The sequence below is a fragment of the Barbus barbus genome (assembly GCF_936440315.1).
Source record: "Barbus barbus genome assembly, chromosome: 2".
In the NCBI taxonomy this organism is placed as follows: Eukaryota; Metazoa; Chordata; class Actinopteri; order Cypriniformes; family Cyprinidae; genus Barbus; species Barbus barbus.
The window spans coordinates 13,664,569-13,692,050 of NC_136730.1; the positions used below are offsets into that span (position 1 = coordinate 13,664,569).

General features: G+C 39.1%; 2 protein-coding genes across 3 annotated transcripts in view; one reads left to right on the top strand and one right to left on the bottom strand.

Annotated features, from left to right (window-relative positions):
• The window catches only part of LOC306843332 (H(+)/Cl(-) exchange transporter 5-like), a 25,029-nt gene extending 20,908 nt beyond the window's left edge, over positions 1-4,121 (top strand). The window contains exon 13 of one of the 2 annotated variants that reach the window (XM_079374746.1): positions 485-4,121. In XM_079374746.1, the coding sequence (XP_079230872.1) occupies positions 485-575 (91 nt within the window). In that variant the 3' untranslated portion in view covers positions 576-4,121. The remainder of the gene's footprint in view (positions 1-484) is intronic. The other variant, XM_079374747.1, reaches the window with a different exon arrangement.
• A 2,537-nt stretch (positions 4,122-6,658) lies between these two features.
• On the bottom strand, positions 6,659-26,251 carry LOC306883910 (tumor necrosis factor ligand superfamily member 10-like). Its single transcript, XM_079439433.1, has 5 exons — positions 25,893-26,251; positions 19,703-19,852; positions 12,911-12,947; positions 12,594-12,695; positions 6,659-9,866 (listed from the first exon to the last, which is right to left on the bottom strand). The coding sequence occupies exons 1-5, from the start codon at positions 26,088-26,090 to the stop codon at positions 9,412-9,414; spliced, it is 942 nt and encodes a 313-aa protein (XP_079295559.1). The 5' UTR covers positions 26,091-26,251; the 3' UTR covers positions 6,659-9,411.
• Between the last annotated feature and the right edge of the window lie 1,231 nt (positions 26,252-27,482).

The following is a 27,482-nucleotide window of genomic DNA, read 5'->3' on the forward strand; positions in this document are numbered from 1 at the left end:
TAGCACTGATTAAATAAAACAATCGCAATACTTCTGAGATGGAGGGCATTTATGTCCATTTTGAGTTTCTGGGTTTTTTTGTTTCCACAAATGTCCTTTCTTATAAGAGCTCTCCCTACCATATTTGTTCAAAACAGCTGAAGCTGATTCTTGCTAGAGTTGTTTTGCCTTTTAAAGTGTGTTTTAATCAGGTCCTGATGTTGAGCGGATCAACGTGGCTGTTGGTCTTTCTCGGATTCCTGTGATCCACCTTTCAAGTCTATCTAGGACAATAAAAGGAAATGACATAATATAAAAAGCAAGAAGACTAGAAACACACATGCACACTTTGAACATGTGGCCTTGAACTTTTATGCAAACATAGTCTCTCTCATGCTAACAAGGACCATCTGTTCAGTAATTGTCTGTTTGATTTGTGTGACTTGACAACTCAGTGATTTGTATTAATTAAAAACAAGAATCCTTTTTCTCCCTCTTTTTTCAGGCGTTTGCTGGGAATCATCACTAAAAAGGACATTCTTAAACACATGGCGCAGATGGCCAACAGAGACCCGGATTCAATCCTCTTCAACTGAAGACTCTCAAGACCGAATGGACACTCCTGCACACACAGAGGGCTGAATCATCCTGCGATGATGAAGGTGGTGGTGGTAGGACTGTGTGTGTTGCTGAGGTACTGCTGTTATACAGTGGTGCGAGAGTGGCCCAAGGCAGCTTTTCGCTCTTCCACCACTGGACCTGTTCAGACAGGAGCTGTTTAGCCTGTCCCGAGGCTACAGAGACTATGTGAAAAATGCTGTCCTCTCACACCTTTGAACCTCACATCAGGCCTGATCTAAATGGTTGCCTTCAGGAGTGGACCAAATGTATATATTTAAATATGGGAATCAACGACTTCTTTTTGTATTTTTCTTTTTTTTTTTCATTTATGGTGCTTTACTCTACTTAAAAAGTAGCTTGAACTAGCTTCATATGGTTGTTAGTCTCCCAGGCTGATCTGGGTTGCTGGTTTTGGTCATTTATCTGAATGGGAGACTAACTAAGTGAGACGGTTTTAAGCCAGCCAACAATCTAAGAGTAGTTTAAGCTATTTTTTAGCAGGGTTTCCATCCCTGGAGTGACGTTTGACCTCCAAAGGAACTTCAGAAGGGTGAGAACATTCCTGAGACGATCTGGGAAACGTGCGTTAGGGGTGTTTTGTCAGAACCTGCGTGTGTCGAGCGATCTCTGTGGGAAGATGTGCCTTCTTTTGTAGAAGTACTGTGAGATTTAGTGTATCATATTGAAGTCACACAGATGCACTTACTATCTCATGTATTCTTTATCTCATTTATACATACTAGCAAATCGCCTTCAGTAGTGCTGTTCCTCTGTTTCTCACTCTTTGAGAAGGAGGCTTTGAAGATAAAATGCCACTCTTGAAAAGTTCATATGTGCATTTGACTTCAAAAGGACAGAAGCCAGTGTTGATTTTTGGTAAAAGGTGCCATAAAAGGAATGGTTTATCCAAAAATACTGTAATTTACTTTGCAAACCTGTATGACTCGCTTTTCTTCTGCGAAATATAAAATGAGACCTTTTGAGAGCGAGTCTTAGTGGGTTTTTCCTCGATACAATGAAAACCAATAGCAACTAAGACTGTTTGGCTACCAGCATTCTTCAAAATCTGTTCTTTTGTTTTCTGCAGAAGAATAAAAGGTCACACATTTTTGGATCAAACCGAGAGTGAATAAAAAATGACAGAATGTCCTGGTTCTCCCTCTGTCGTTCTGCTATTACAAGGTATTTGGTCTTGCCAGTGGCATATGTTTTCCAAAAAGTTTGTAGTGGCTGCCAAACACCCAATTTCCACTCAGCTTCCCAAAACTGCAGTTCCTGTATGGCACCACCAGGAGGCGCTATCTCACAAACTGTTCATTTGGACATCGTGCGCCATCTGACTGATTCTTGGCCCAGTTTGCTTGCTGGGTGTGTTGCGGCATTCTCTCATGTCATTACCTTCGGGACTCTTTCCATTCCCCCAACATCTTTATGTTCATATTGAGCACCTGGGCCCCTCCATGCTGTCTTTGAAGATGCGAATCCATTCCACCGTCCATCACCCTCGCTGTCTATCTCATGTAACCGCGCTGTTGTCCTCAGACAACCTCAGCGAAGCATCTCCAGGCAACTCCCTTGTTTGTCCGTGAGGATCCGATCATGACATAACGAGATCCACCCTGTAATGAAAGGGCTAAACTCATACTGTAGTCCCTTTCCTTGGCATACTTGTTTGACTTTGTGTCAACCTCCACCCTCATGCCCCCCCACCCCCACCCCCCGCGCACTGGCATTTGGGTTGTTTATGACCTATTAAAGGCATTTGATTCTTTTCATGCTCGTTCAAAACGCTCTCTTTCCCTCCTCGCTGTAATTCCCGGGAGTTGGATTTGGGGCAGGGAGGTCGTAGAGGGCTATTGTTCCCATTCGCTCCTGCTCGTCTGGGCTCCCGGTCGCCAGGATGTCCCCCGACCGCTTCCCTCAAGCACCGTCACGCAGTCCCGACCGCCTTCCACTCTTAGAAAGACCATTTCCGGTCCAGTCTTTAAACAACGGGCGATTCTGAACTGTTATAATAGAGCGGGTAGGAAAAAAATAAAATTCTGCACTCTGATTAGGAAAGGTGTGTGTGTGTGTGAGTATTTGTTTGGGGGGCCGTAAGGGTGTTGGAAGGAGAGATTATGCTTTTCTTTTTCGCCCTCCTTGGAAAACATGGGAATATGGGAGGAGGGAGAGGAGAACAGGTTAATTAAACAGTGTTCACTGGTCAGTGGAGGGATCGTTTCACAAAGGTCCCTTCTGTGTCACACGGGGGGTTATTGGAGAGACTTGGCACGAAGGACTTCCACTCATTCCTGCAATCCGGGTGGATGCTAAGCCTCTTTGCGCTGTAACCCAACACTCGATTGGCGCAGAAGGAGCTGCCAGAACCGGGACCAAATGAAATGTTGTAATGTAAAACAGGACATGCCACAGACCTCCTATGTTCTAATCTACAGAACATAGGCTTCTTCTAACTTTTCAACTCAGGAAGCAGCAAGTAAACAGCTGTTTATTTGGCGTCTACTTGCATTTTCTATTACAGCCTGTTTCGGGCCAAAGACAAATGTTAAAGCTGAGTAAACTGCTTTTACAGGCGTCAATGAGCATGTTTTCGATTTATATCCAAAGAAACCTGTGATTTTTCTCGCCAAAAAGGCAATACGGTTATTACCAAATTGCTTGGAAGGAAAATAAATATGCATTTATTCCAAAGCACTTTTCAGAGATGAAGTACCTGTTGTCTGTTTTATTGATAAGAGATGTTAACTTTAATATGTATTTTTTTGCACAAGTGTTTTCTGTTGCAGTTCTGTTGTTTGTGCATGACTGATTATATCATGTTGTCCAACTTTTGTCCATTTGAATAAATCTGAATGATGCATACTATGCAGACTGCATCCATCTAGAGGTCAATAAGTGTGTATTAATGCTTCAGATATATAAAGAATCGTTGTGGCTTTAAGTGTTTGGCTTATCTTGCATAATCAAAGACTTCAGGACATTAAAATTCCACAAATATGAGCATTTTTATTCCCTCGCATCCCAAATTACTCTGGTGGTTGTAGAAACAGACCCATGCTGGTTCGTGTTAAATGTGGTATTTCAAGGAAATCGCTGAGGGTTTCTTAAAACACCACAGGATTGTGGGGCAAGTCTTATTTGACATTGCTTCTGAACTCTGACTTTCTCGCACCTTTTGAAGGCCAATGTTTTAATAACTATTACTTTGTAACGGTATTATCAGCAATATTGTCTTTTGAAAAAGCACAAATGCTTCTTAAAGTAGCAACAGTGTGCAATGATCTGTCTCAAGTGCCTTTTTATGTTTTTTGAAAATTGTTCACAGATGACTTAGAGAATTGTAGTGTTTGTTAAAACAAGCATCACTATTATGTACTTAACAGTTTGTTCTAAACTTCTAACCTCAAGTATTAAACTTGAGCACATTACTTATCTTGCATCATTAATCCATTGAGATGGGTAACACATGGAAGCCTGTTTCTGCATCTAGAAGAAATAAAAATGTAATTGCAACTTTACATCTAACAATTTCAGCCTCATGTTTATCCCAATCTGATACAGTATCTTGAAATGTGAGATAACTTTGACTTCAAATCTTCCATTTGCACCTATATATCACATTACTTTTTTATTTTAAACCTTTTCTCTCATTTGATCTCATTTTAACCTTTATCTAATTTTTTTTTTTTTTAAACTCTTAGGCACAACCAGGCTTCCAGAGCAGTGTTGTTAGTGTTTGTTAAATTTGTTACATTAATTGAAATAAAATGTAAATATTAGATGAAAAAGTTCAACTTCGGTTAGTGGCCAAGGCAGCATTTCTTCATTTCATTCAGGATAAAAATAAAACTGCAATGAAATATTAAAAAGCTAATCAAAATTGCAGCACATGACAATATTACTAAAATACTTAAAATGAAAATATAAAAACAAAAATCAATTTAAAATATTAATAAGTACTACAATAGTATAGAAATAATACTAAAATAACACTCTCCCATAGGAGCTATCTTCACACACAAAGTAATCACCTAGAACTATTTAGCAACTACATGGCAACCACTTAGAACATCTTGGCAACCATATAACAACACCATGGCGTTGTGCAAAGGAGTTTTGCTTGAGCAAACACCTGTGTAAACTGCTGTTTAGTTGAGGTAAATGCCTATGCGAATACACGACACGCTACCAAAATGTTCTTTGGTTATGCCTAAGTAACAAACTATCCTAACTTCTGTGTCTCAGACAGGAAAGGAGACGGATATGGGCCTGAGGGATGATTGCAGAGCTTCATTGTTTCACAGAAGGGAGATGATCCCGCTGCCGCTCTCCACCGTGCCAACTGTCCCATTTGTTTATTTGTGTTTACTCTTTCTAGGCCCTGCACAAATGAATGAGATAAGTGAATCCTGTGTGTGTGTGTGTGTGCGCGCTGAGATGTTGAGCGAAACGGACAGTGTCTGGATGCGATTCCTGTGACATTCCGGAGTGTTCTGGTGGATTCAGGGAATTGGGGAGGACAAGGTTGGGTTTGTGAATAGGAATGCTTGGTGGTCTTAATGAATGGCAGAAAGGTTTTAACGATGACACATATGAGTGACGGATTGCTAGGGAGCGCTGGCGAGGGGAATGTGTGATGAAGTGTTTGAGTTGTTGTGAGTGAGGGTATATTTGTGCGGGCGGGAACAAGGGCAGTCTGGGTGCTCAGTGTGTGTGGTTCTGACCGTGTGTGTGTGTGGCCACATCTAAAAGTGAATAGACTGGTGTGTGGTCAACGCTGAGTTAGTCAAATGGTGTGTAATTGTGTGTGGCCTGTGAGTGTGCTTTGTTTTTGTGATGGTGAGATACTGGGACCCCAAGCAGAAGTGAGAATGATGGTGACTCATAGCTGGATGTCTGGAAGACTTATGAGAACAGAGAGCTGGGGAGTGATCTTACGCTTGGATCTGAGTGTATACGCTTATGTGGGCTTTCATCTGACAAAATATCCCTTTAGGGACGGTCTCAATGGTGAATATGCTTCATAAGCAGAGGAGCAGTAGTCATTATATATCTGGTAATGTATTCTAAGAGCTTCGTTTATCTTGGCTGTAGTGTAAAGAAAAAATTGTGGCTGCCCATGTAAAATGACAGAAACATTTGGCAGTTGGTTGCAATGGTCAACTGGTAAAGCGGTTTATTAAACTAACGTCAGTTAAATTAGTTATGACTGCTTGATGAGCATTATGTAAGTAATATTCTTGAGACGTGCTGATAAGGTTTTATTGTGAAACCCAACTTTTCAGATCATGTCCTATTCCTAAGTAAAATATATAATTTAGTTTTTTATTTTTCAATAATTGTTTGTTTCTGAGACGCTCACTAAGATCATAGATAAAAAAATAAAATAAAATAACAATGTAAATATGTATTGCACTTTTAATGTCTTTTCAAATGTATTGTATTCCTTTGATGGCAAAGCTGACTTTTCAGCAGCCATTACTCTAGCCTTCAGTGTCACATGATTCTTCATAAATCATAAATCAAGTTCAAGAAACAAGTATCATTATCATCAATATTGAAAACATTTATTTGAAATACATTTTTTGTAACTTTATAAATGTCTTTGCTGTCACTTTTGATAAATTAAATGGATCCTTGCTTAAGTATTAAAAGTAATTATTTTTAAATATTTTTTCAAATAAAAATCTGATATGTTCCTGTATTTATGCATATATGTGTGTGTGTGTATATATGTATATTTTATTTAAAAAAATGCCCCCCCCCCCCCCCAAAAAAAAATGAAACAATAAAAATAAAAAGACTACTTAAAAGAGTATAAGACGATAGGAGTCAATGGGAAGTCCCCAGCATGATAGAAAAACACTTTTTTTTTGAGTGTGTGAAAACATCTCTTGTGTAAGAACACCATGTGTGGGTGGGTTAGCTGTGGTATTGTGTGTGCAATTTGCAAAAGAAAAGGAAAACAAATGCCATATAATTCATGATGGACGTTATTAGCATGGGCAAAAATGCTCAAGCTAGTAATTAAATGAACAAACTATGACCCATGATTCATAAAAAGGCACTTTAATTGTTGAAAATGACACCTCGAACTTATGCTTTAAAGACACATGTCAGACATTGTAGAATTATACAATAAAGAGAGAGAGAGAGTGTGAGAGATATCAGTACATTCTTACCAAGATGGAGATGCAACATTGGTAAACAGTGCATAACATTTTCTATAAATGAAAAACAGTCCCACAGATTGGTGGTCAGAGAATTTAACAATCCCAAATAATAATAAAAAACTCTCACTGGAAAAGGAAACACAATAGTCTTTTTGTTTCAACTGACAGTTCATGTGGCTCACTGGATTTCACTGTGTTCTGCCCCGCTCAACTTTTTCACAGCAGTCCTGTAAAATCTCCGCAAAGCTCTGTGAGATTTAAACTATGCAAACCATCACATCCACTGTTTCAGAAACCAATCAAGCATTTAATTAAAAAACACACACTCACGTATATACACACCTAACACATTTGTCTTCTGTGTTCACATTGTGGTTCTTTGTGGTTCAGAGGGCAAATCCTGCTGTAATCCGTCTAGATCTGCTGGAATTCAGCCATATTTCTCTTTCCAGGCCACCACTCACCCCACTACGACCCCCATGTTGTACAGATAGGTACATATTTCAACTTGTATACACATGTGCACACTCTGGGCGGGCCTGAGCAGATTGACGGGGATAATGAGCTCTGTCAAGGTGAATTGGTAGGATTATCCAGACTCCTTCGGGGGAAAGTTAACCCCAAAATGAAAATTCTGTCATTTACTCACCCTCATTTCATTATAACCTGCATGACTTGCTTTCTTTTGCAGAATGAGTTTTTCCAGAGTCTGGTGTTGTTTTGGACCCCCTTTCGTGTTCCACAGAAGACAGAAAGTCATACAAGTTTGAAACAACATTAAGGTGAGAAAATGACAAAATATTTTCACTAAGGGGACGACTTACGAGTTCTCACTGGGATGCGGTTAATGATGTGTAATTGATGAGATCATGTATGACTTCAACACTGATCTAAAACATACTTTGAACCTCCCTTAACATGGTAAAAGTTAAGAGTTTAGATTGGTGGTGGTCTCAGATCAGTGCATAACAACAACCCAAAGGCACTTTTACACATAAATCCTAGTGGTATCTGACGTCACATTCCCTTAGACATAAAAAAGCACCCTGTGTGAGGAAATTTTGGCATTGCGGCACATTATACCAGTCAAGAGAAATGCATTTGCGCCAAAAGCATTACCCTGCTGAAGAATAACTTGTTCTCCCCTTCTGGATTAAATCAACATCCAAATTTCTTAATCCAGACAAATTGCAGATAAGAGTCAGACGGAATGAAGTTTTGTAATATGTGGTATAACTAACATTATGTCCGTAGCTAAATGCCACAAAGAGTCTTGGCTCGCTCGCTCATGCTGTATAATGTGATTTAAGGCACTGTCTTGGCAGGGGCTCTTTAGCTCACTGACTTTATCAGTAAAAACCGGGGGCAGAGTCCAGAGAGAAGAAAACATGCTCGTGGTTTACAATGAAACCCAAGCGAGTGTTTGTGCTCGGTCTCAGAAACACCATTGTGACAGCACTTGATCATTTACAGTGGAAAGTAATCACCCCCACCCTCTCCTTCAAACAGTTTTCCCTCAGAAAAAAAACAGGCTTGTATTGAGATTCACAGCGCCGTTTCTTTCGGAGAACATCACGGCGTTTACATTTACAGCGGGAGGCTCATTTTGTGGGATTTTCATGGGAGAACATTACATTCATTTCCAAACCTCGTGTTTCTGAATTAAATACAATTATGTACACAGGTTGAACCAACCACTACCACATAGAGAAAGAGATGGATGTACAACTAAGAACCGCCACCTGTCAAAAAAGTGTTGTTCAGGGCATTTGGAGTGTGTTTTTGTATGGGTGTGCAGCAATAACAAAGCATCATATAAGCGCGACATTTCAACAAACCGTGTAGCGTAGTGTTTATTTAACCTTTCATATGGCCAGCACCACGTGAGCCGGGAAACACGTGTCTCTGTGCGTCCCTCCCTGACAGTACTTCCTCCTGCACCCCAGACCAGACAGCAGAGGGAGACTTGTATCTGAGACAAAACGTATGTGTTTTATCTTATCGCTGTGTTTTTTATGCGTGGAAGCCATAAATACTCAAGAGAATGGGTGTTCTTAAATGCGATCTATGCAACAAGCTGGATTCCTCTGTGTTTATGTGAACTTTTTTAGGTCCTTTTCTTGTCAAGGCATGTTGCTCCGCTGGTCCGACAGGACGGGGAGAATTCCACAGTCCCGCAACCCGGCAGGATGCTCCTCTAAGGCTGGTAGAGCTGCATACTTGCCCTCTCATCTCTCTTTCCTCCACATTTCCGCTGTCATCGTTCTCTTCTCATATATCTGTTTTTAAAACTGTTTCAGATCCGTTGTATTCATAAGTATTCCCCTCCAGCAGACGAGTGCGAGTGGAGTCAAACCCTATATGCCATTGGCACAGATTTACTTTGTGTGAGTTTTTGTCTCTCCTGTTTTGCTACCGTTTCAAAGATTCACATCTTTGATGTGATTTGTAAAAATATACATACATTCCTCTTTAAAAGAAACAACCTTGTCCGAAATGTCTCTCATTCACACATCCTTCACATATTCAGAGTCTTAAAGAAAGGAAAGTTGAACGATGAAGTCTTTGGGTCACAGCCCCAAAACGATGCACCCGATGGGTAATGTAGTCCCACTTTAGCTCCTCTGATATGTTCTTACAGGTCTAGACGGAAAGCTCCGAAGTAGCTAGAAGAGTCCTCGCCGTACACCATTGTGGGAGACGAGACGGACACGAAGACCTCGTCGCCTGCTCGCAGCTCAAACAGGCCGCCCTGGTACACCGAGTGAAGGGCGTATTCTGCATCTGGAGCCCAACATTTGGTCCCCACTCCCTTCAGCAGCTGAATCGGCCTCAGGTAGGAGGTTTTCTTATAGATGCACTGAACCAGCTGGTGGCTTACGCTGTTCTGATCGCCCTCGCTGGGAGAGGGGTAGCGGAAGTACACCTGGGAGTACAGGTAGTAGCGGCCGTCCTGGGGTACGCGAAGGCGTCCGTTGGCCAGCGTCATGTTGTGCAGATGGGCGCCGAAGCTCTGGTTGGCCCAGGAACGTACAGGGTGGCGGCAGGACTGGTGCAGGTCTGGTTGAGGGGTGAAGTATTGAGTACCACCTGAGAAAAATGGAGAAGATGGAATTTAGGTTAGCTTGAAACGCTAGTCGCAATCCATTTTACTTCTGTAATGTATGCATTTTTGAGTGAAACATTCTGACATTCAACACAACCAGTGTTGTTATTGTTAACCAAAAGTAAACCGAATAACTGAAATAAAATAAGGTTAAGCTGAAGTACTAAAATTTAAATAAATTAAACTAAATAAAATATAGAACTAAATAGAAATATAAAAAACTAATAAAAATGACAAAAGCAATTTAGCAAAATTTTAATAAAAAAAACGGAAAATATAAAAATAAAAGCTAATTCAAAATATTAATTAATAATAATATACAGATACTAAAAGAAAAATTGTCATTTATTGCAAGTGGCTGTTTTTTTTAGTTGATGATTTGCACGTTAATTAAGATTTATAACAAGCTGATAATTATTCATGTTTTAAATGATAAATTACTGACATTAAAATTCAATAATGTTTTGTATTAATGAATAAAAAAATCAATCGGTAACACTTTACTTAAAGCCTTTATGTACAATGCATCATAAAGGGTTATTAAAGGGTATACAGCTTTAGAATTATTCATAATGTGCATTGTAATACATTATATCTTGCCGTAAATAATTATAACTGAATTTAAAATGCATTGTGTAACGATGAATTGACTAGTGTTATAATGTATTAACTGTGGTTACAATTATTAATGATATGCATTATAAGGTGCATTATAAGGCATAATTAATGCATTAAAACTAATTTTATAATGTATTGTACATTAAGGCTTTAAAAAAAGTGTTATCAATAAATCAATAAAATCCAACATAAATCATTTTAAATGCTACAAGTGATTTTAGACATCACAACATTATAAAGTACAGTATGAAAAATGCCCCCCCCCCCAAAAAAAAAAAAAAAAAAAACAAACAGTAGTAAAAAGGAAGAAACAAGTAATAGAGGTTCCAAAACAAGGAGCAGGTGCCGATTAAGGCAAGGCACATAATTCACAAGGTAAAAGGGAGGAATGAATGATTGGTGGATTTTCTTAAGAGTACAGGGGAGATCAGAACAGGAAGGTATGGCTGCACAAGAGAGGAAGTCACGAACAGAGTGAAAAATTGAAAAACAGAGAAAGACTGGGGAGGAAGGGAGGTGTAGAGCACATGGAGGAGCAGGCAGCGTGTTCCTCAAACACAATGAGCCACATTCCTCATAGAAAATCAATAACACGCTAGACCTGCTCTTTGATTTACTGCTTCAAAAAGTTTTAAAAAGGCCATTCTTCTGACAAAAGTTAAAAAGAGATACACACATGAAGTACAGATGTGTAGGAAAGCCCACCACTATCACAGCAGTTAATATAGATGTTCTTGTGGATTAAACAATTTCAGCTTTTTGAAGTTAACGACGTGCAGTTTCATAGTGAGTGTATGTGATCCATCATCAAGCAGCATGCAGACAGGTTTGTGAAAAATGCATGCACGTGTGTAAAAAATACAAACACTCCCTTGCAGTTTAGCGGTCAGACTTGCGACTTGTGCTCCAGAAACAAAGCTGGTTTGACTTGGTTTCATTTCCTTCTGGGATGCGTGACTAAATAAATCGCTTTTTTTTCTGGCACACATGCAGTAAATAGGTCTTTGATCCGAGTAGCTATATTAGAACTTCAAAGCAACAGACAAGATTTTGGGATATTTAGTGATATTATCTTGGCTAAATAACTAAACAATTTCCAACTGTTATATAATCAGCTTCTTCTTTGCAGCTGTGTGCCAGGCTTTTTTGACATAGGGAAGATCTGCCTCTGCCTGGCAGGATGGATGGATGGATGGATAGATGGATAGGTCTTATACAGGAAAGGCCTTGTGCATGTTCGGAACTACTTACAGTACTGACTGGAATACACTACATGACTTTTCAAATCTGAAGAGATTTTAAAACACTAGACATCATACACTTGGATCTTTGTAAATGGTGACAGACAAAAACTGGGCATTGTATGCTAAAGGACAGAAATCTGCAGACTGGCTCTGACTTTCAGCAACTAGCGTCGACTAGTCTAGAGTGCAAATCAGGAATTTTTTTGGCAAAAGTCTTGTAGTGTATTGCAGACTAAAATGTGTTTATTATGAGATTAAGCTTTGATCTAAATATTACATGAAAAACTTGGCCTTAGCAACTAACTGAAATAAAATAAGGTCTTATAAGTACTAAAATAGCTAAAACTGAAATAAATTAAATAGAAATATAAAAAACAAAGCTAATAAACACGATTTTAAACACAAAACAAAATGACTAAAATGTTAATAATTAAAAGTGAAAATATAAAAATAAAAGCTAATTCTAAATATGAATAAATACTATAACAGTATATAGATACTAAAAGAACACTGAACACAAGAAAAATGCAGGGCATTTTTAATAGCTTGAAGACTGATTTAAATGATTAAAAGATAAGCTTTACCGTTATATGCTCAAGTTGACTTCAATTATTTCATAGACTAAATTTAATTAATTAATTTCATTTTATTAATAACATTGTTTTTCATTTTTCATTAAATTATTTGATTATTTAATTATTTATGCAAAACTGATCAGTGTCGATGACTCTAAAATAGGGAAAATAGTAAAAATAAAAAATAGATGGGTATGTCCAAAGTTTCAGCTGGTACTGTATACACACACACACACACACACACACACACACACACACACACACACAAGCTCACCTGGCAGGCTGTTAAGGGTCAGGTGGGCTGATGGTCGCTGTGTCACTGTGGTCATAAACTTTGACCCTGATGTATTATATGAATGAGGCATGGCTCTTGCTTCTGAGGGAGAGACAGACAGTAGACAATCAGCACATTCACATACATCATAAAATATTTACTGGCGTTGCGCAAGACATTTTAACCCGTTCTTGGAACTGCACTGTGTTCTGGTACAGTCTATTTTTGTCATTTTTCCTGGTGTTTCTGTAGCACTGTACTTTAAGCTGTCATTGTGATTATGCCGATTATAGAGAAATGACTGATCGTATACTCACCGTGTAAAGCCTGTTTGGAGATGATACTGTCTGTAACCTGTGGCAAAAATAAAAAAGTCCCATTAGTACAGTGACGTGATGATTCTTCAAATTCTAGATTGTTAATAGGAATGTGAAACTAGATGATTCAGTTTTATGAGCGCATCTTTCACCCTTTTTGGTTTTTGTTTCTTGTCTCACAGGCAGATGACTGCGGTTAAAGTTTACCTGAAGTTACGAAACAGCCCATTTTATTACAGAAACACTTTGAAGATGGCAGTTTCTAAGCACAGAAATGATCACGTTGTGTTGAGCTGGAGGGTGGAAACAGCTAAGAATAGTTTTTAAGGTGACCTTTCTCAAGGGCCGTTTTTCAGTAGTCTGTGACGGCCATATTTCAACCAGTCAAACCACAGTATCCAGATCATTAGTCCCACCGGCCGGGTCTTGAACTAAAAACACTCTGATTACTGGCTCATTTCCATCGCCTCGGGCCAGCCTCAGCTCTGGGATTTAGCATGTTCCAAACAACGTCTGATTTACCTAAATTAAATTAATTGAAAACTCTTGATGATTCGTTAAAAATGTAGTCAGGGACTGAATCACTGCATTAAAACCATTCAGCAAAAAACACCACGTTAAATCACAGGGAATTTCATCAGCGGTGGAAAAAAAAACAAATAGTCCATTTAATTCATAAAGCCATTCAGATTTCAAAAATCTACTAAGTAACAAGCCAAAGTTTAACTCAACTCCCTCAGGCTGGTTTTGACCTCGCCGCACATTTTCCTTCCACTCTCTTGAATACTTGTTGGATAACAGTTAAGTGCCCCTTAAACACCAGAGTTACAAGAAATCTAAAGTTTGGCATGTAAGATTTATGAGTGTTAGTGTATAGAATTTATGGTGTTTTGCCTTTGTGTTTCTCAGTACATTACGATGTGTTTGGTTGTTGTGTAGTACTGTCTGTGTTAAAATATAAACAGCTTTTTAAAGCAAACACTTTCATTTGAACTTTCTGACATGACTGTGTCAACAAATGACAGTTTTTTTCTTCTTAAGGAATAATAGTTTATTCCCTTCTCTCTCTCTCTCTCTCTCTCTGTCCCCGCCTCCCCAGCCCCCCTCTGTCTGGCATCATCCAGGAGTGAGTGTGTGATGGAGTCTCTGTTGTTCTTGGCGCTCTTTCTCTCCTCTCCATTCTTCAGACAGCCGAGCGCCTGCAGCCTTTATAACGTGACATAATCTCACCCAGGCCACAGCAGAGATGGATTTCTGACCAAGGCTTTTACTTTTCCACCATAATTTCTGGTAAATGATCCTGAAATCAATTCCACGTCTCACATATGGAGCAGATAAAGGGCTACTACTAGCATGTTCTTTTACATGCAGCATGTCATACAAGAAAGACAGAAGGAAAAAGAGAACAAGATAGATAGAAATCATTTCAATTGTCTATTCAATCATTTCAATAATATTCTACTTTTCTGGATGGTTAGATGGGTGGATAGATGGATGGATGGATGGATGGATGGATGGATGGATAGATTGATCGATAGATAGCACAACATCCTATAGGACTGCAAGAATCAATTAAGAATCCAAAACTCCTGTAGGAATTTTGGTTTATCCAGTAAGGTCTTATGGGATTCTCAGTTGATCCCGTTAGGATTCTTTCGGATTGGTTCCCATTTATGACTGAAATTCATAAGGTTCACACAGGTTTTTTTCTGGCTAAGGACTCAGTGAGGCCTAGTTAAAGTGAGTGTGCAATCTGTTTTCTGGAAAACACAACATAGTTCAGAAGGTGGAGGGCAGAGAACAGGCCCATACAAAAACCTCAACAATAACAATAAACACACCCAGCATTAAACCTTTGGCCTCCTGCACCCGTGCGCCAGAAAAGGCGAACGGCCAGGGAAGATTTTTCCTTCATTCAAGGAGCAGGAAGCTGGTGAGTGCATGCACACAGCGTGCAAAGAAAGCCATTAGCATCCTCTCTAGCTGAGCTCAGTCGAGACGGCAATCCAATACTTTAAAACAGCCGTAAGTGCCAGAGTTTGCTCTGTCGTTGAGATACTGAAGCACAGTGCGTTCCCTTCCTCCAGCAGGATTATTAATAAATAACTGTTGCTTTCCTTGGGGCGTAAAGCACAGTGAACAATAAATCTCAGTGCGCTAGACTTTGCTCTGTATGACCCAGGCAAACGGCTAATAATCCACACAGTACTGATAGACACAAACACACACACTATAGTTACTGTACACACACTCTCCGCTGGATAAAATCAGTGCCCGCCTGTTATGGGCCTTTAAATGAATGGGGTGTGTGCGTATGCTTACAAGTTGTTTCCTGCCGTCTGAGGTCGGCCCCATTCCTCTGTCCCCCGGCCCCCTTCACCGTTCCACTACAGAGCACAACAGTCTGACCTTAAGCACTATGAGAATTCATCTCTCTCTCTCTTTTTCTTTCCCTCCCCCCCTGTAAAAGTCTGCATCTATTCACCTGGGGCGGCTGCTCCAGCTGTGCGTAAGTTACAACTCAGCTTAGCTGTAGCATAAATGAGAACTACATTACAACCACTAAAAATGTGATCACTGGGCCATTACACTTAAATCAAAAGTAAGCCTTTGTATGAACTAAATATTTATGAAATCCTCTGACCAGGAGTATGTAATTCAGCTGGTCTGCCAGTAATATGACAGACTGATTGGATTACATCAGTGAGAGCATAATTTGTGTGACATATATATTGTTATATAGCTTGGGGTCAGTAAGAATTTTTAGACATCTCTAATGCTCACCAAGCCTGCATTTATTTGATCAAAAATGCAGTAAAAACTGAAATATTGTGAAAAGTTATTATAGAATATTCTGATTTAATATATTTTAAAAGTAATTTATTCTTGTGATGCAAAGCTGAATTTTCAGCAGCCATTACTCCAGTCTTCATTACACTAGCCTTCAATGTCACATGATCCCTTAGAAATCATTCTAATATGATGATTTGGTGCACAAAGAACATTGTGCTGCTTAATATTTTTTTTAGAAACGGTGACACTTTTCTTGACTAAATAGAACATTAAAAAAACATTTATTTAAATTCGAAATCTTTTTTTAACATTGTTTTTACTATCGCTTTTGATTGAATTTAATGCATACTTGCTGAATAAAATTATTAAATTCTTAAAAAATAAATATTAATGACTAGTATGGTAAGACATTCATCTTGGTATGCTTTTCCAATATATATATATATATATATATATATATTAGGATGGATTTGTTTTACGATTTATAGATCACATTTCTATTGTTTTAATTATATGTATTATGTAAAATTGAAGACAACCTTTTGGATAAATACAGTCAGACATCAATTTATGAGACCGCACACTACTAATGGTCAAATTAAATTGAGAGTTGAGCTACTAGAGCCCTAGTGTGAACTTTATGTCCGCATTTAGAACTTACAAGCGGGTGGTGGAACCCTACCCTGCACTTTAAAAACAGCAGTCAGGATTAGTTGTGTTTGTGGCTGTGTCTTCTTCCTCTTTCTCTCTCTCTTGTCAGGGCTCTCTGCCACACTGACACTTAATGGGGTGTTAAAGATGTGACAGGCTGCCTTCAGTCTTTCTTTTGGTGTGGGGAATGGGCTTGAAGACTTCCGAGGCTTAAACCCGACTTAATCTTTCTTTCTTTCTTTCTTTCTTTCTTTCTTTCTTTCTTTCTCTCTCTTTTTTTTAGGCGGAAGGTCGTTGCGGAGCACTTGCTGAAATTCGACTCTAAGTAATACCAGCTTTGAGAGCTCAGCATATATTTGGCAGAAGGTGAGCCATCGTGTAACTCCACGCAGCGCAACATGAGAACACCGACTGGACCGGCCTTTATTACTTTATTAACGTTTTTCTCTTTTTCTTTCTTTTCACACTTTTTCACCCCAGCAAATCTCGTGTTTGCTTGTCATCAAACCCAAGCCGCATCCACAAGCTAGCAGTTTCCCGTAGGTTTCTGAAACAAACAATACATTCATCCAGAGAAACCGCATGTAGTAAAACCAACCACACCATCGAAAACGCAGTCCTTGAGCTATGATCCTGCAGAAGATAAAGGTTAGAGGGCAGACAGAGATGGCCTTTGTGTTTGTTCTGAGGCTGGCGGAAAATCTTGCAGCTGGCGGAATGCCCCGAGTATGATCACTGCTTTCATCATAAATCTGTTTCAGACGCCGGTGGTGATGCAGCCCGAAGACGAGATGCTTCCTCATCTAATGAGTCATTAGGAGAATCCGAGACAAGCGGAGAACGGGGACAAAACGTCCCATTTAGCTTTGCGGGAAACTGAGGAGGGATTTAGGAATATTGAGAGGACTCAAGTGGCTGCTGCGGGGTCCTGTTCAGGTGCAGGTTGAGCATATAATATTCCTTGGAATGCAGATATTATTTCTGGGCTGGATCGAATCCATTCTGGCTGAGATGTTGTAGCGTTTTTTGATTTGTTAACTTGCGTTAGGGTTTCTGCATGTGATTCTCTGCGGACATGGCCATCTGTTTGGTGAATAAACTGAACTCTTGCAGGGTTCGACTCTTGTTAGCTGTGCAGTCATTTTGCATTATGTGTTACACCAAAGGCCCAAAAGAGCCACGGAAAGACAAGGAGCTACAATGGTCAGCGGTTTGCATACACTGCACGTCTGTACGTTGTTTGTGTGTCGAGTCCGGCTAAAGTCGAGAATTTGGAGGACGTCAGACTTTTCTTTTTGCTTTTTTTTTTTGAGCCCTCCATAATAACTACCAGGTGTTTTGGCATTCTCTGGATTCTGAAGGCCTTCGCTTCAGAAACATGCATTTCCTTCATCTCTCCTCTCTCACACATTCGCTGCGAACACTCTCTCAGTCCTCCTTATCCTCTCGTTCTTTTTCTGTGTGCTTTACCTCTGTGCTGACATGAAGCTGGAAAAGAGCCCAAAGCCTCGGCCTGTTTCTTTCTCTGCGTGTAAACAGCTTCCTTCATTCTCTAAATCTGAATCTCACCCTCTTATTCGTATTGACGCGTGAACATGCATGCAAACACATGCAACTATACCTTATTTTTGTGTTTTGCGTAAGAGGTACTCATCTACCTCTTACGTTCTCTTTTTATTTGGCAAAACTCTCCATTATTTGTTTACTTTTTCCACTGACCGATCCCCTAGCATGATCAGGGAATTCTTTAACGCACCATAATTGCATCTCTCAGAAGTGGCGCATGTGTTTTTAATTATGAGGCAAATGCCTCTGTCTCTGAGTGCCAATAAATAGTTTGCAGCCTCACTCAATTAGTAGTGAAAGATTTGACGGTACGCATGGGCTGTTGTGCATAGCGGCGGGAGGGAAAGGGGTAGGATGGGGTAGACATGCTTCGTAAAATCTGATAACATATTCCCAGAGTTGAGGGACTTGGGTAAACAAAGGGGTGGCACGGAAAATTAATTAAAAAAAAATGGCGTTCAGAAGTTGCGACACATCCTCCATAATGAAAACCTATAGTCAAAATGAACCCTATTTACTTTCTAAACAAATGTTTCCTGGTTTTATTGTGAATGATTCATTGGTGCGGGTTGTTCCAAACAAAGAATTTATTTTCCTCTGAAACAACTTTTACATTTCTGCTGATGTTACTTAGGCCGTGTAGCCTATTGGAGAATATTAACCAATAGCCAAATAGCTATTTTTTTAGTCTGACACAGATGGATAAAATTAAGTAGGGATACACAATATATCTGTAGCATAACAGTAATCTTCTGATTATTTTTTAATTGATGTATAATTGTGAATGTTTTCATTTTAATTTATTTAGACGAAATAGAAATTAAATTAACGTATAATAGTGTGAAAAATTTTGAGGTCAAAATGTTAAATGTTAATAAATGTTGTTTTTCTTAAGTGTCTATTTATCAAAGAACCCTGACTTCCACAAAAATATTAAGCAGCACAAGTGTTTTTAACAGTAATATAATAATAATAAATGATTACTGAGCACCAAATCAGCATATTAGAAGGGTCATGTGACATTAAAGACTAAAATCATAGCTTTTGGCATGACCGAAATGAATTAAAATAGAAAAGAGTTATTTTAGATTATAATATTTAACAATTCTAACTTTTTATCAAGTAAATGCAGTCTTGGTGAGCATAAGATACTTCTATCAAAAACATTTTTAAAAACTTACCGACCCCAAACATTTGAACGGTATTGTCTTTAATGTAAATAAATGTTTGACTTTACTACTTGATACTCTGCGAGTTTAATCACACCTTTAGAATGAGACTTATTCAAAAACCAAGCCCTAGGCTTGCAAACATGTCAGTTTTATTAATGTAACCACCACTGGAAGGCTGTGAGGGGAAAAAGCTGAACGCTGAAGGGATAACCAACCACGCCAGGGGAAAACCAAGCCATTTCCTTCAAATCTGAGCTCTGACTGCTAGACTGGTTCATGATTGGGACAAGGGGGTGAGTCACCCTCTACAATGCTGCATATACAAGCATAAATGCTTGAAAAACTCTCCCATGACTCAACCATCCACTTTTCTTCCCTAAGGAGATCGTAATCACTTGCCAGGACACATTTTATGGTAATAGCAAGTTGCTTCTTGCTGTGAAGAACTTCACTTGAAACTGTTGTCTACAACTGTGCCCATGTATTGAAAAGGCAGATGATGTTTTCAATAGCTGTTATTAAGACAAGTCTTGCCTCAACAGATATCCCAACAAATGAATGCAGAATGTTGTGCAACCAGTAGAATAAAAAAACCGAGATGTGAACTTACCTTGGAAATATAGGCTTTGATACCCTCAGCTAGCTTGATGCAAGGTTCTCCAAACAGTTGGGCCAGGTCTTCGGGAATGTCCCGGTCTTTATCCAGGGCATTGAGCAAGCCCAAGCACCGCAGCTCTTCTGTAACCCCCTGATTTTTAACCTGCCAATAGGATAAAAGTTAAATTACAAACCCAAATCACATGCAATTGGAATCGGTACATTAAAATATGGTTTGAATGCAACGTCATCCCAAGGAACAATAGGAAGCAAACTGGGAAACAATCAACAGGGAGCTGACGGCATGTTCAATGAGGAAACAATCTGCTCAAGGCCGGAGCGTAGGTTGAAGATCAAAATGAGGGTATGTATCCCTCTTGACCCTTTCCAGGAAAGTAGATGAGAACATCTGCAATGGGGCTTTCTATGGAAAGCCAATGAGGTACAAGTTCAGCTCAAGACCTTGAGCCAGCTGGAGAGGTATGTCCTACATAATGAGGGGTTTTCAAATGACCTTGCTCTGAAACCCTTGCTCTTATTTTCTGTCCCTTTCTCTGTTTAGAAACCCGGAGCCTCTCCAAGAAATATGTTGCCAGTTAAGTATCTCTGTGTGCAATTTTGAAGCCTTGAGTCACGGTCCAGTAAAGCTCTTAATGACTCTCCAGTCGCCGGCGAAGCGTGGCAGCAGAAGGTTTGTTTCGTTAAATCTCACCACGTTACGGTTTTCAAAGCGAGCCAGGTAGGTAATGAGGGTCCCCCATGTTGAGCAGGGCTGCGCTCTGCTGATCCGCTGATCCGAGACCAGTTTTGCGAGGCTGGTCCTAGTCCTGGAAGGACTTATGGGATTGGGGCCAGGCTCCTTCATATGTGTTGATTGACAACCCGCTTGCGGTTTTTGTCTCATGGGAACACTTGGGTTGGTTCTGGATCAGCACATTAAAACGACTATAAGCATAAGCAGAAAAGTACATTAATAAGAAAGGCTAGTTTGGTAATAGTTTAATTTGTTAGAATTATTAAATGCATTAGTTTTTAATATAATATGTCACAAGTTACTGTTCTCTGGCTAACATGGATTAGGTTTTATCAAAATTGCAAAAATGATTTGTGATCATTTTGAAAACATTAGTAAAAATGCATTAAAGCTACAAACCAGTCAGTAATGTCTTGAATTCATGTTGCATATTTTCTTTTTGTAAAGAAGTAATTCATGAAAAAAATCTTTAAAGAGAAATATACACTACTGTTTTTTCGTAAGATCTTCGAATGTTTTTAAAAGATGTCTCTTATGCTCACCAGTGCTGCATTGATCTGATTACGAATATATTAAAAATAGTAACATTGTGAAATATTACCACTTTAAACAACTTACATATTTTAATATATTTTAAATGTAATTTATTTCTGTGATGGAAAAGCTGAGCATGGTTTTCAGTGTCACATGATTCTTCAGATATCATTTGCTGCATTTAACATTTCTTATTATCACAGTATAAAACATGATGACAATAATGTGCGGTTAATTTTATATTGTTTTTAAACTGTGACGTTTTTTTCAAGATTCTAAAAGGAAAGCATTTATTTGTAATAATTTTTTTGTAACAATGTAAAGTTTTTACTGTCTCTTTTGATCAATTTAATGCACCCTTCTTTAAAAAAATATCTTGCTGAGAGCAAACTTTTGAATGGTAAAAAAAATAAATATATTTTGTGAGACCATCAGAAGCAATCCTAACTGGTTAGCCCTGAATAGTATATGTTCAAACGAATAAATGCTGTAAAAGTACAATTAATTTTAGTTCATAATGCATAATGATGAGCCTTGTTGTATTTGTCTCTGATGAAGGTTATATTTACAACCTGAGCTATATCTGAGTTTCTATTTTCACCTGGAAAATCAAAACACCCTCTGACAAGTCAAGGTTTGATCATGTAAACCCAGTTTACCTGATGCGTCATATCTTGTGCTTGCATGTACATGTTCCAAACCTTCCTAACTGGAAACAACTACTTGTCGCGTAAGTGCATACTTCCGCGTTTTTCTCTCTTAGAAATGGGTCAGTCACATGTGCCCTGGATGGAATCTAAAGCACTGTCCAGGGTGTGGAGAAGCGTGAGCTAGAATCTGATCATTTGTCATCATGAGTTACACCAAATAAATTCAACGACTCTGGGTCAATGCTGCTACACCCTAATACATGTAAACTCCGACAGTATTGCTATACGTAATGATTCATAGATGGGCCGACTCTGAAAAATCATGTAGCTCAAAACGCGCTAAATTAAGTAAAGTCAACATAGATGGTAGTATTGAGTCACTAGTTTCTGATCCCAGAGAGGGCAGCAGGAAGTGGGGAACAATGCTTCAGTGTTAGCCCTCATTTCTGTAGCTGGGGAAAAGAAGCCACCACTGAACTTTCTGCTTCACTCCACATCCATTGCTTTTTTGGGAAAGGATTAAATAAGAGAAACCAGGCGTGTAACTTAAATCCATGCCAGGGGCTCTCTGTCTCTACATCTCACTATAACGTCTCAGCGCTTCTCTCTTTTTTCGGCTATTCCTCATCCGTGTGTATGTTTTTTCTAGTTCCCCCCTGCGGTCTCAAAGAAAGGAAAGCAGCCTGAAAGTTGGTTGTGATCTAAATGATCTGCGAGGGCTGAAGCACTGCAACTTCGGACGACTTCCCAGAGGGCAACAGGTTTGTCTAAGCAGGTCTTCAAAGGAAATTCCAGCCAAATATTCAAGTTGTGCATTTGGCAAAGAACAAACTCTGAGGAGATTGTTCTCTTTCTCTTTGCTTCTCCAGAAGACCACACAGAAGTCAAAATCTGCCTTGGCAATAGAAATCAACGCTGTGGCATTGGGTCAACTAGGTCTCTAAAAGTAATAAATCATGTCACATTAAGAAGGGAACCCCTTTTATGAGCAACGTTTGGTTTTTATTTAGACTCAGAAAATGAAAAGTATGCAAACACGTTCAGTAGGTGCTTTCCTCACAATGACGGGTTGCTCTAAAATTAGCGCATGATTACAAGTGAACCTTGATATAGGAGCGTGACACAAACAATGAGTTAAAGTCATACTGACATACATAGTGCATGCTCAGCATGCCATCAGGCCTCCAGTATGCACCTGTACGTACAAACATTCGACTTTACAATGACCGTGCCATTGTGTGTGGCAAAAGCCCCAGTTGTCAAGGGTAACAATCCTTTTTTCTTATAATCACCTTTGTCTTGGCTTCTCTCATTGGCTCATAAATCTCTGGTAAATGGCCAATGAAGACAGGCCTTATTAAGAGTCCATTGTGATGCGTTTTTAAAGCCCTCTGGGTGTTCTGGGTGTCCCGTTCTGCTCTGTCTGACTGAATATTACACTTCTAGAATACTAACTATGTGCCTGTCAGTGGACCCCGGCTCCTTTTCCCGATCCAAATGGGGCCCCAACAGTCGTCTTGCCCTGCTAGAATATCTAAGTACTTCTGAGAAGCAGGATTTGTTGTTTTTCTCCTCCACACGTAATTAATACAGAAATTAAACATGACATGGACAGATTGGAGTAATTAGGAACTTATTTTAACTCAAGTTTTAGCCTCCTTTTGGGGCTAATCACATCAGAAAAGTACTTTTTTACGTTAAATTTGATTGTCAAATAAAGGCTGATAAAATGGCCTTACGTGGCGGTGAAACATTCAGTCTGCAGAGTTTAATGGTGCTAAATGAGGGAGTTGCATTGTTTATTAGCAGCCCTGTTGGTGTAAACCAAGGCTTTGTTTGAAGGTGTTTACTCGTCTTTTAGGACAACACTGTGAGCATCCCATCTGGTCAGTGCACCAACAGTGAGCACAGGATATTTATGTTAGTGCTGAAGAATGTTCATTAGGCAACAGCTGTGTGTGTGTGAGAGAGAGTAAGCCAGTGCATATCTGTCTTTATTTTCAGCACATTCTCACTCAAAATCTCACAATTCCTTTCTTCTTTTCTTGCTCTTTCAGCATGTCAATGTGTTGAATTGATGACTGTCCCTTTGGAAAAAAAGATCTTTAATCCTTCAGCAAACACCACGGTGTTGTTTAATCCTTGAAAATATTTTCCTAAGGCCTTTTGTTCATGTATGACTGAAACTTCATCATAACCAGGGCCTCCGGAATAGGCCAGGAGATATTTCAAACCCTTCTCAGACTTATTAGAAAACTCTGCGTCTTGTGCGTTGCACAAGATTTATACGGAGAAGTGAATCATTTCTTGCCCTAGTTTAATTTATTGTGGAATGACAAAAATAAAAATCTACTCTGTGCTCCTTAATCAATTTAATTGCAGGACAACAAATTATAAAAAAGTCTTAAATTTCTCAGTCACTTTATATTGGTGAAATTTATCCAGAGTTTTGTCCTCTAGTCAGTTTTGTATTTAAGATTGAACCAGTCTGTATAACACTGGAAACTATCCATGCCTCCTTTGGGCCTGGCAAACATAACGTAACTTGAATCCGCAAAGAATTATCAGAGAAAAGCAGCCACAATTAGCTATAATTATATGTTCTACATAAAAACCATAATATTACAGTGAAAACGAGAGGGAAAGAAAGAAAATTGAACAAGAATGAAAGCCGAACATGAAGGAGAGGGGAAAACAAGAGGGTGAGAGACTGAGACGTTGTGGATCTTGGCAATGGAAAATGTCACAGGAGGTTTGCCATGGGGAGCCAGTGAGGAGACACACATTTGCTTGCAGGGTATTGCTTTACAGTGAATTTCTGGTATTGTTGATGAGAGGCCTGTCTAGAACTACATGTATACCATGTCGGTTGAGGGAAAGGGAGATTGGAGCTGGTCTGAACTGCAAACTGCTTTCCCAAAAGCAGACACCATATAGTACCATGACCCAGCACCACCTTCCAGCTTCATCCGACACCTAATCTAAATGTATTTTGTCAATCGTAGTTACTTATAAATAGGTCAGCCGTAACTCTGTTTAAATCAAATGGTGACAACTTGCGTGGGAGCTTCTGCTGTTATCCTCCCTGTCATTTATAGTCTCTCAGTGTGACCGTGAATTAACCTCACTTTCTTTTTCCTTTCAGAGGCAGAGAGTTTATTTGAAACAATCCCTTTTCACAGGCTTTGCTGATCGAAGGGCAGTTTTAAATTGAGAGTATTACAGCCCATATACATTTTTTTATATTTTACTTATTCAAAGTTTATTAATAATTAACCGGGTTTACAGAACCCAACCTCCCTTCCTAGGATTTTCAACAGGATTAGCTTTCATAGATATAGGTCAGAGTATGATTAAACGCATTATTTCATCACAAAAAGGCAGAGCATCACAGATATGCACTGCATGCTGAATATATTGGTCGTTGTTTTTTTTTTAAATGATACGTATCCAATAATCTTAACATTGTGAAGATGATATATTTCATGGTGTTGGTGTGTTTCATAAGCACCTGTTTGTTATCTATTTATTATGCTGAATTATGACATCCAGACTCGGCAGTAAAGCATGCATATGCACTTTTGAAGTGTTTCCAACATAATACAATGTTGCAAAACAGCAGTACTTCCTAGTTTCAGTCTTTTGATTAGGTAATCATGTTTCTGTTGTGTGCAGTTTTGCAAAATTAATTATTTATAATCTGACACGATTCACACTTTTATTTTAGAAATATTTTAAACATTTGTTGTATTGGACTTTTAATAAAAATAAAAATAATATTAATTTTTTTTATATGTGTAATATATTAAAAATGTATATTGTTTTTTTTTTTTTTTGAAGATTATCCACAAGCACACATTAAAATTTATTTAATTCTTCTAACAGTTTGACTGAATCACACCAATCCTCACAAAACAACAAATTATCAGAGTAAATTACAAGAATTAAACCATTTCCCATTCTAATCCCACTGCTTTGCTTTCTTTGGCATGTATCTTGGAAAATAAACTGCTGCTGGATCTGCAATTTGGTAAAAGTTTTCCTCTGCTGTAAACCGTGTCTGAAAACTTAGTCAGCTGCCTACGCTGACAGCATTTTGCGGCATCAAGGGCACGGGAAACACAAGCAAATATGCTGTCTAGGCAGTGCGCTGTTTTCAACGCGCCTGTGATGCCCAAAAATACTGGCACGAAGCTCGCCAAATTTAAAGTCACGGCCTCAGCAGCAAGAATATAATCAGCGCAACTTAAAGAACTTCATCTTACCTGCGATAAAGACATGTTTAAGTAGACAAAGAGTCCGGTGGTCGAAGCGATCTGCAGCACGACCACCACGATCACCACCATCGCGATCCATAACTTTGACGGCGAGTCTCGACCGCGGCTGTTCGCCGGGACCATCATGTATGTGGCGGACTCGCTGCTGACCGACCTGAAGTAATCCTGGTTGTTCTGAGTAGCCATGGCATTCCTAAGACGTGAGTAGATACGCGGTTAGTGACAAACAAATAGAAATCAGCAACGGGACGTTGAATAAACTCCTTCTTGTAGGCGCAGAGCGGCCGTGGGAGGGTAGAGTCTATCCCACACTCGCATGCAGTCAGTCACTATGCCGGAGGACGTGTGTGTGTGTGTGTGTGTAGACGCTGAGGGGTTGAGTTTCGAGTGTCTCAAGGAACATTCATCTAACGACTCAACTCTTATCCTCATACAAGATATCCCATGAGAACATCTGCAATGTGAATAAATAAATGTTTTATATGATCATTAGCCTATTTTAAACTGTTAATGTGACATCATTTACTAAATAATATTTGTCACACTCTCCCAACCTTTGAAGTTACAGAAAAGCCTCTCTGTTTCCATGCTAAAGAAACCCGTTTAAACCAGTGGTTCCCATCATTTTTGAGTCAAGGCCCCCTGTTGCTGATTACATTATTCAAGACCCCACGATTTTTCACGTTGTTTATGATATCGCCTAATAGATGATAATTAAGGATATGTTTTTTTTAAAACATTTCTTGGCAATTTCTTCATGATGCAAGCTTCGCGAAACTATAAAAATGCATGTTCATTATAAAAATGCCTATGGAGCTATAAAATCGGATCTCGTCGATCACCTCAAAGACCGTCCAACAGATTACCGTAAAAAACACTGTAAGAGCGAACACGCCTGGTTTCACAGGAATTAAGCGCTCGGCGCCAGCTATTTATTTATTGCGCTATGCCTGTCGTGTGCGCTGCTGGTGAACGTGTCTCTCATACACCCCTAAAATAAAGGTCTTTACTTGCATCTGTGGTTTCATGAAGTAAAAGGCTTTTTCAGATTATATGAATTCATTAGTTATTCATGAATCCGAACCCTTCTGCTTCAAAAAAGGGAGTAAATTAAAATACGGAATCTTGATTTGTAGTTTTTGTTATTAGTCTGCTTATTCTATTTATTTTTTGTTGTTGTCTTATTTTAAATCATTTTAAGTAATCTTGAGGGCCCCCTTGGAAGTTTGCTGGGGCCCCCTGGTTAAGAATGCTTGGTTTAAATAAGCGTACGCTGGTTTGCTGTTCTTCAACTTTTTAAGTAAACCCCTCTACAGCTATAAACCGTCTTTGGTTTAAGATGTTATTGTTAAACAGGACAATTTTTGAAAGTTCAGATGTAAAAGCTTCTAAGTGCCATCTGAAATATTATTTTAAAATGAGCATTTTTATCAGGCTGCTATATATTATTTCAATTTAATTGTATCGAAAAGGACCTATACATTGCCATTAGAGTAGAATTACTGGACCTTAACATAGAAGCCTGATAAAATACTCATTTTAGATGAAAATTTCAGACGGCACTTGGAGGCTTTTGCC

Excerpts from the sequence above, each read along its gene's own strand:
- LOC306883910 (XM_079439433.1), bottom strand. The coding sequence starts at position 26,090 with ATGGCTACTCAGAACAACCAGGATTACTTCAGGTCGGTCAGCAGCGAG. Across the intron at positions 12,948-19,702 it reads TCAAAGCCTATATTTCCAAG|GTTACAGACAGTATCATCTC; the intron begins GTAAGTTCACAT and ends TTTTTGCCACAG. Across the intron at positions 9,867-12,593 it reads GACCCTTAACAGCCTGCCAG|GTGGTACTCAATACTTCACC; the intron begins GTGAGCTTGTGT and ends CATTTTTCTCAG.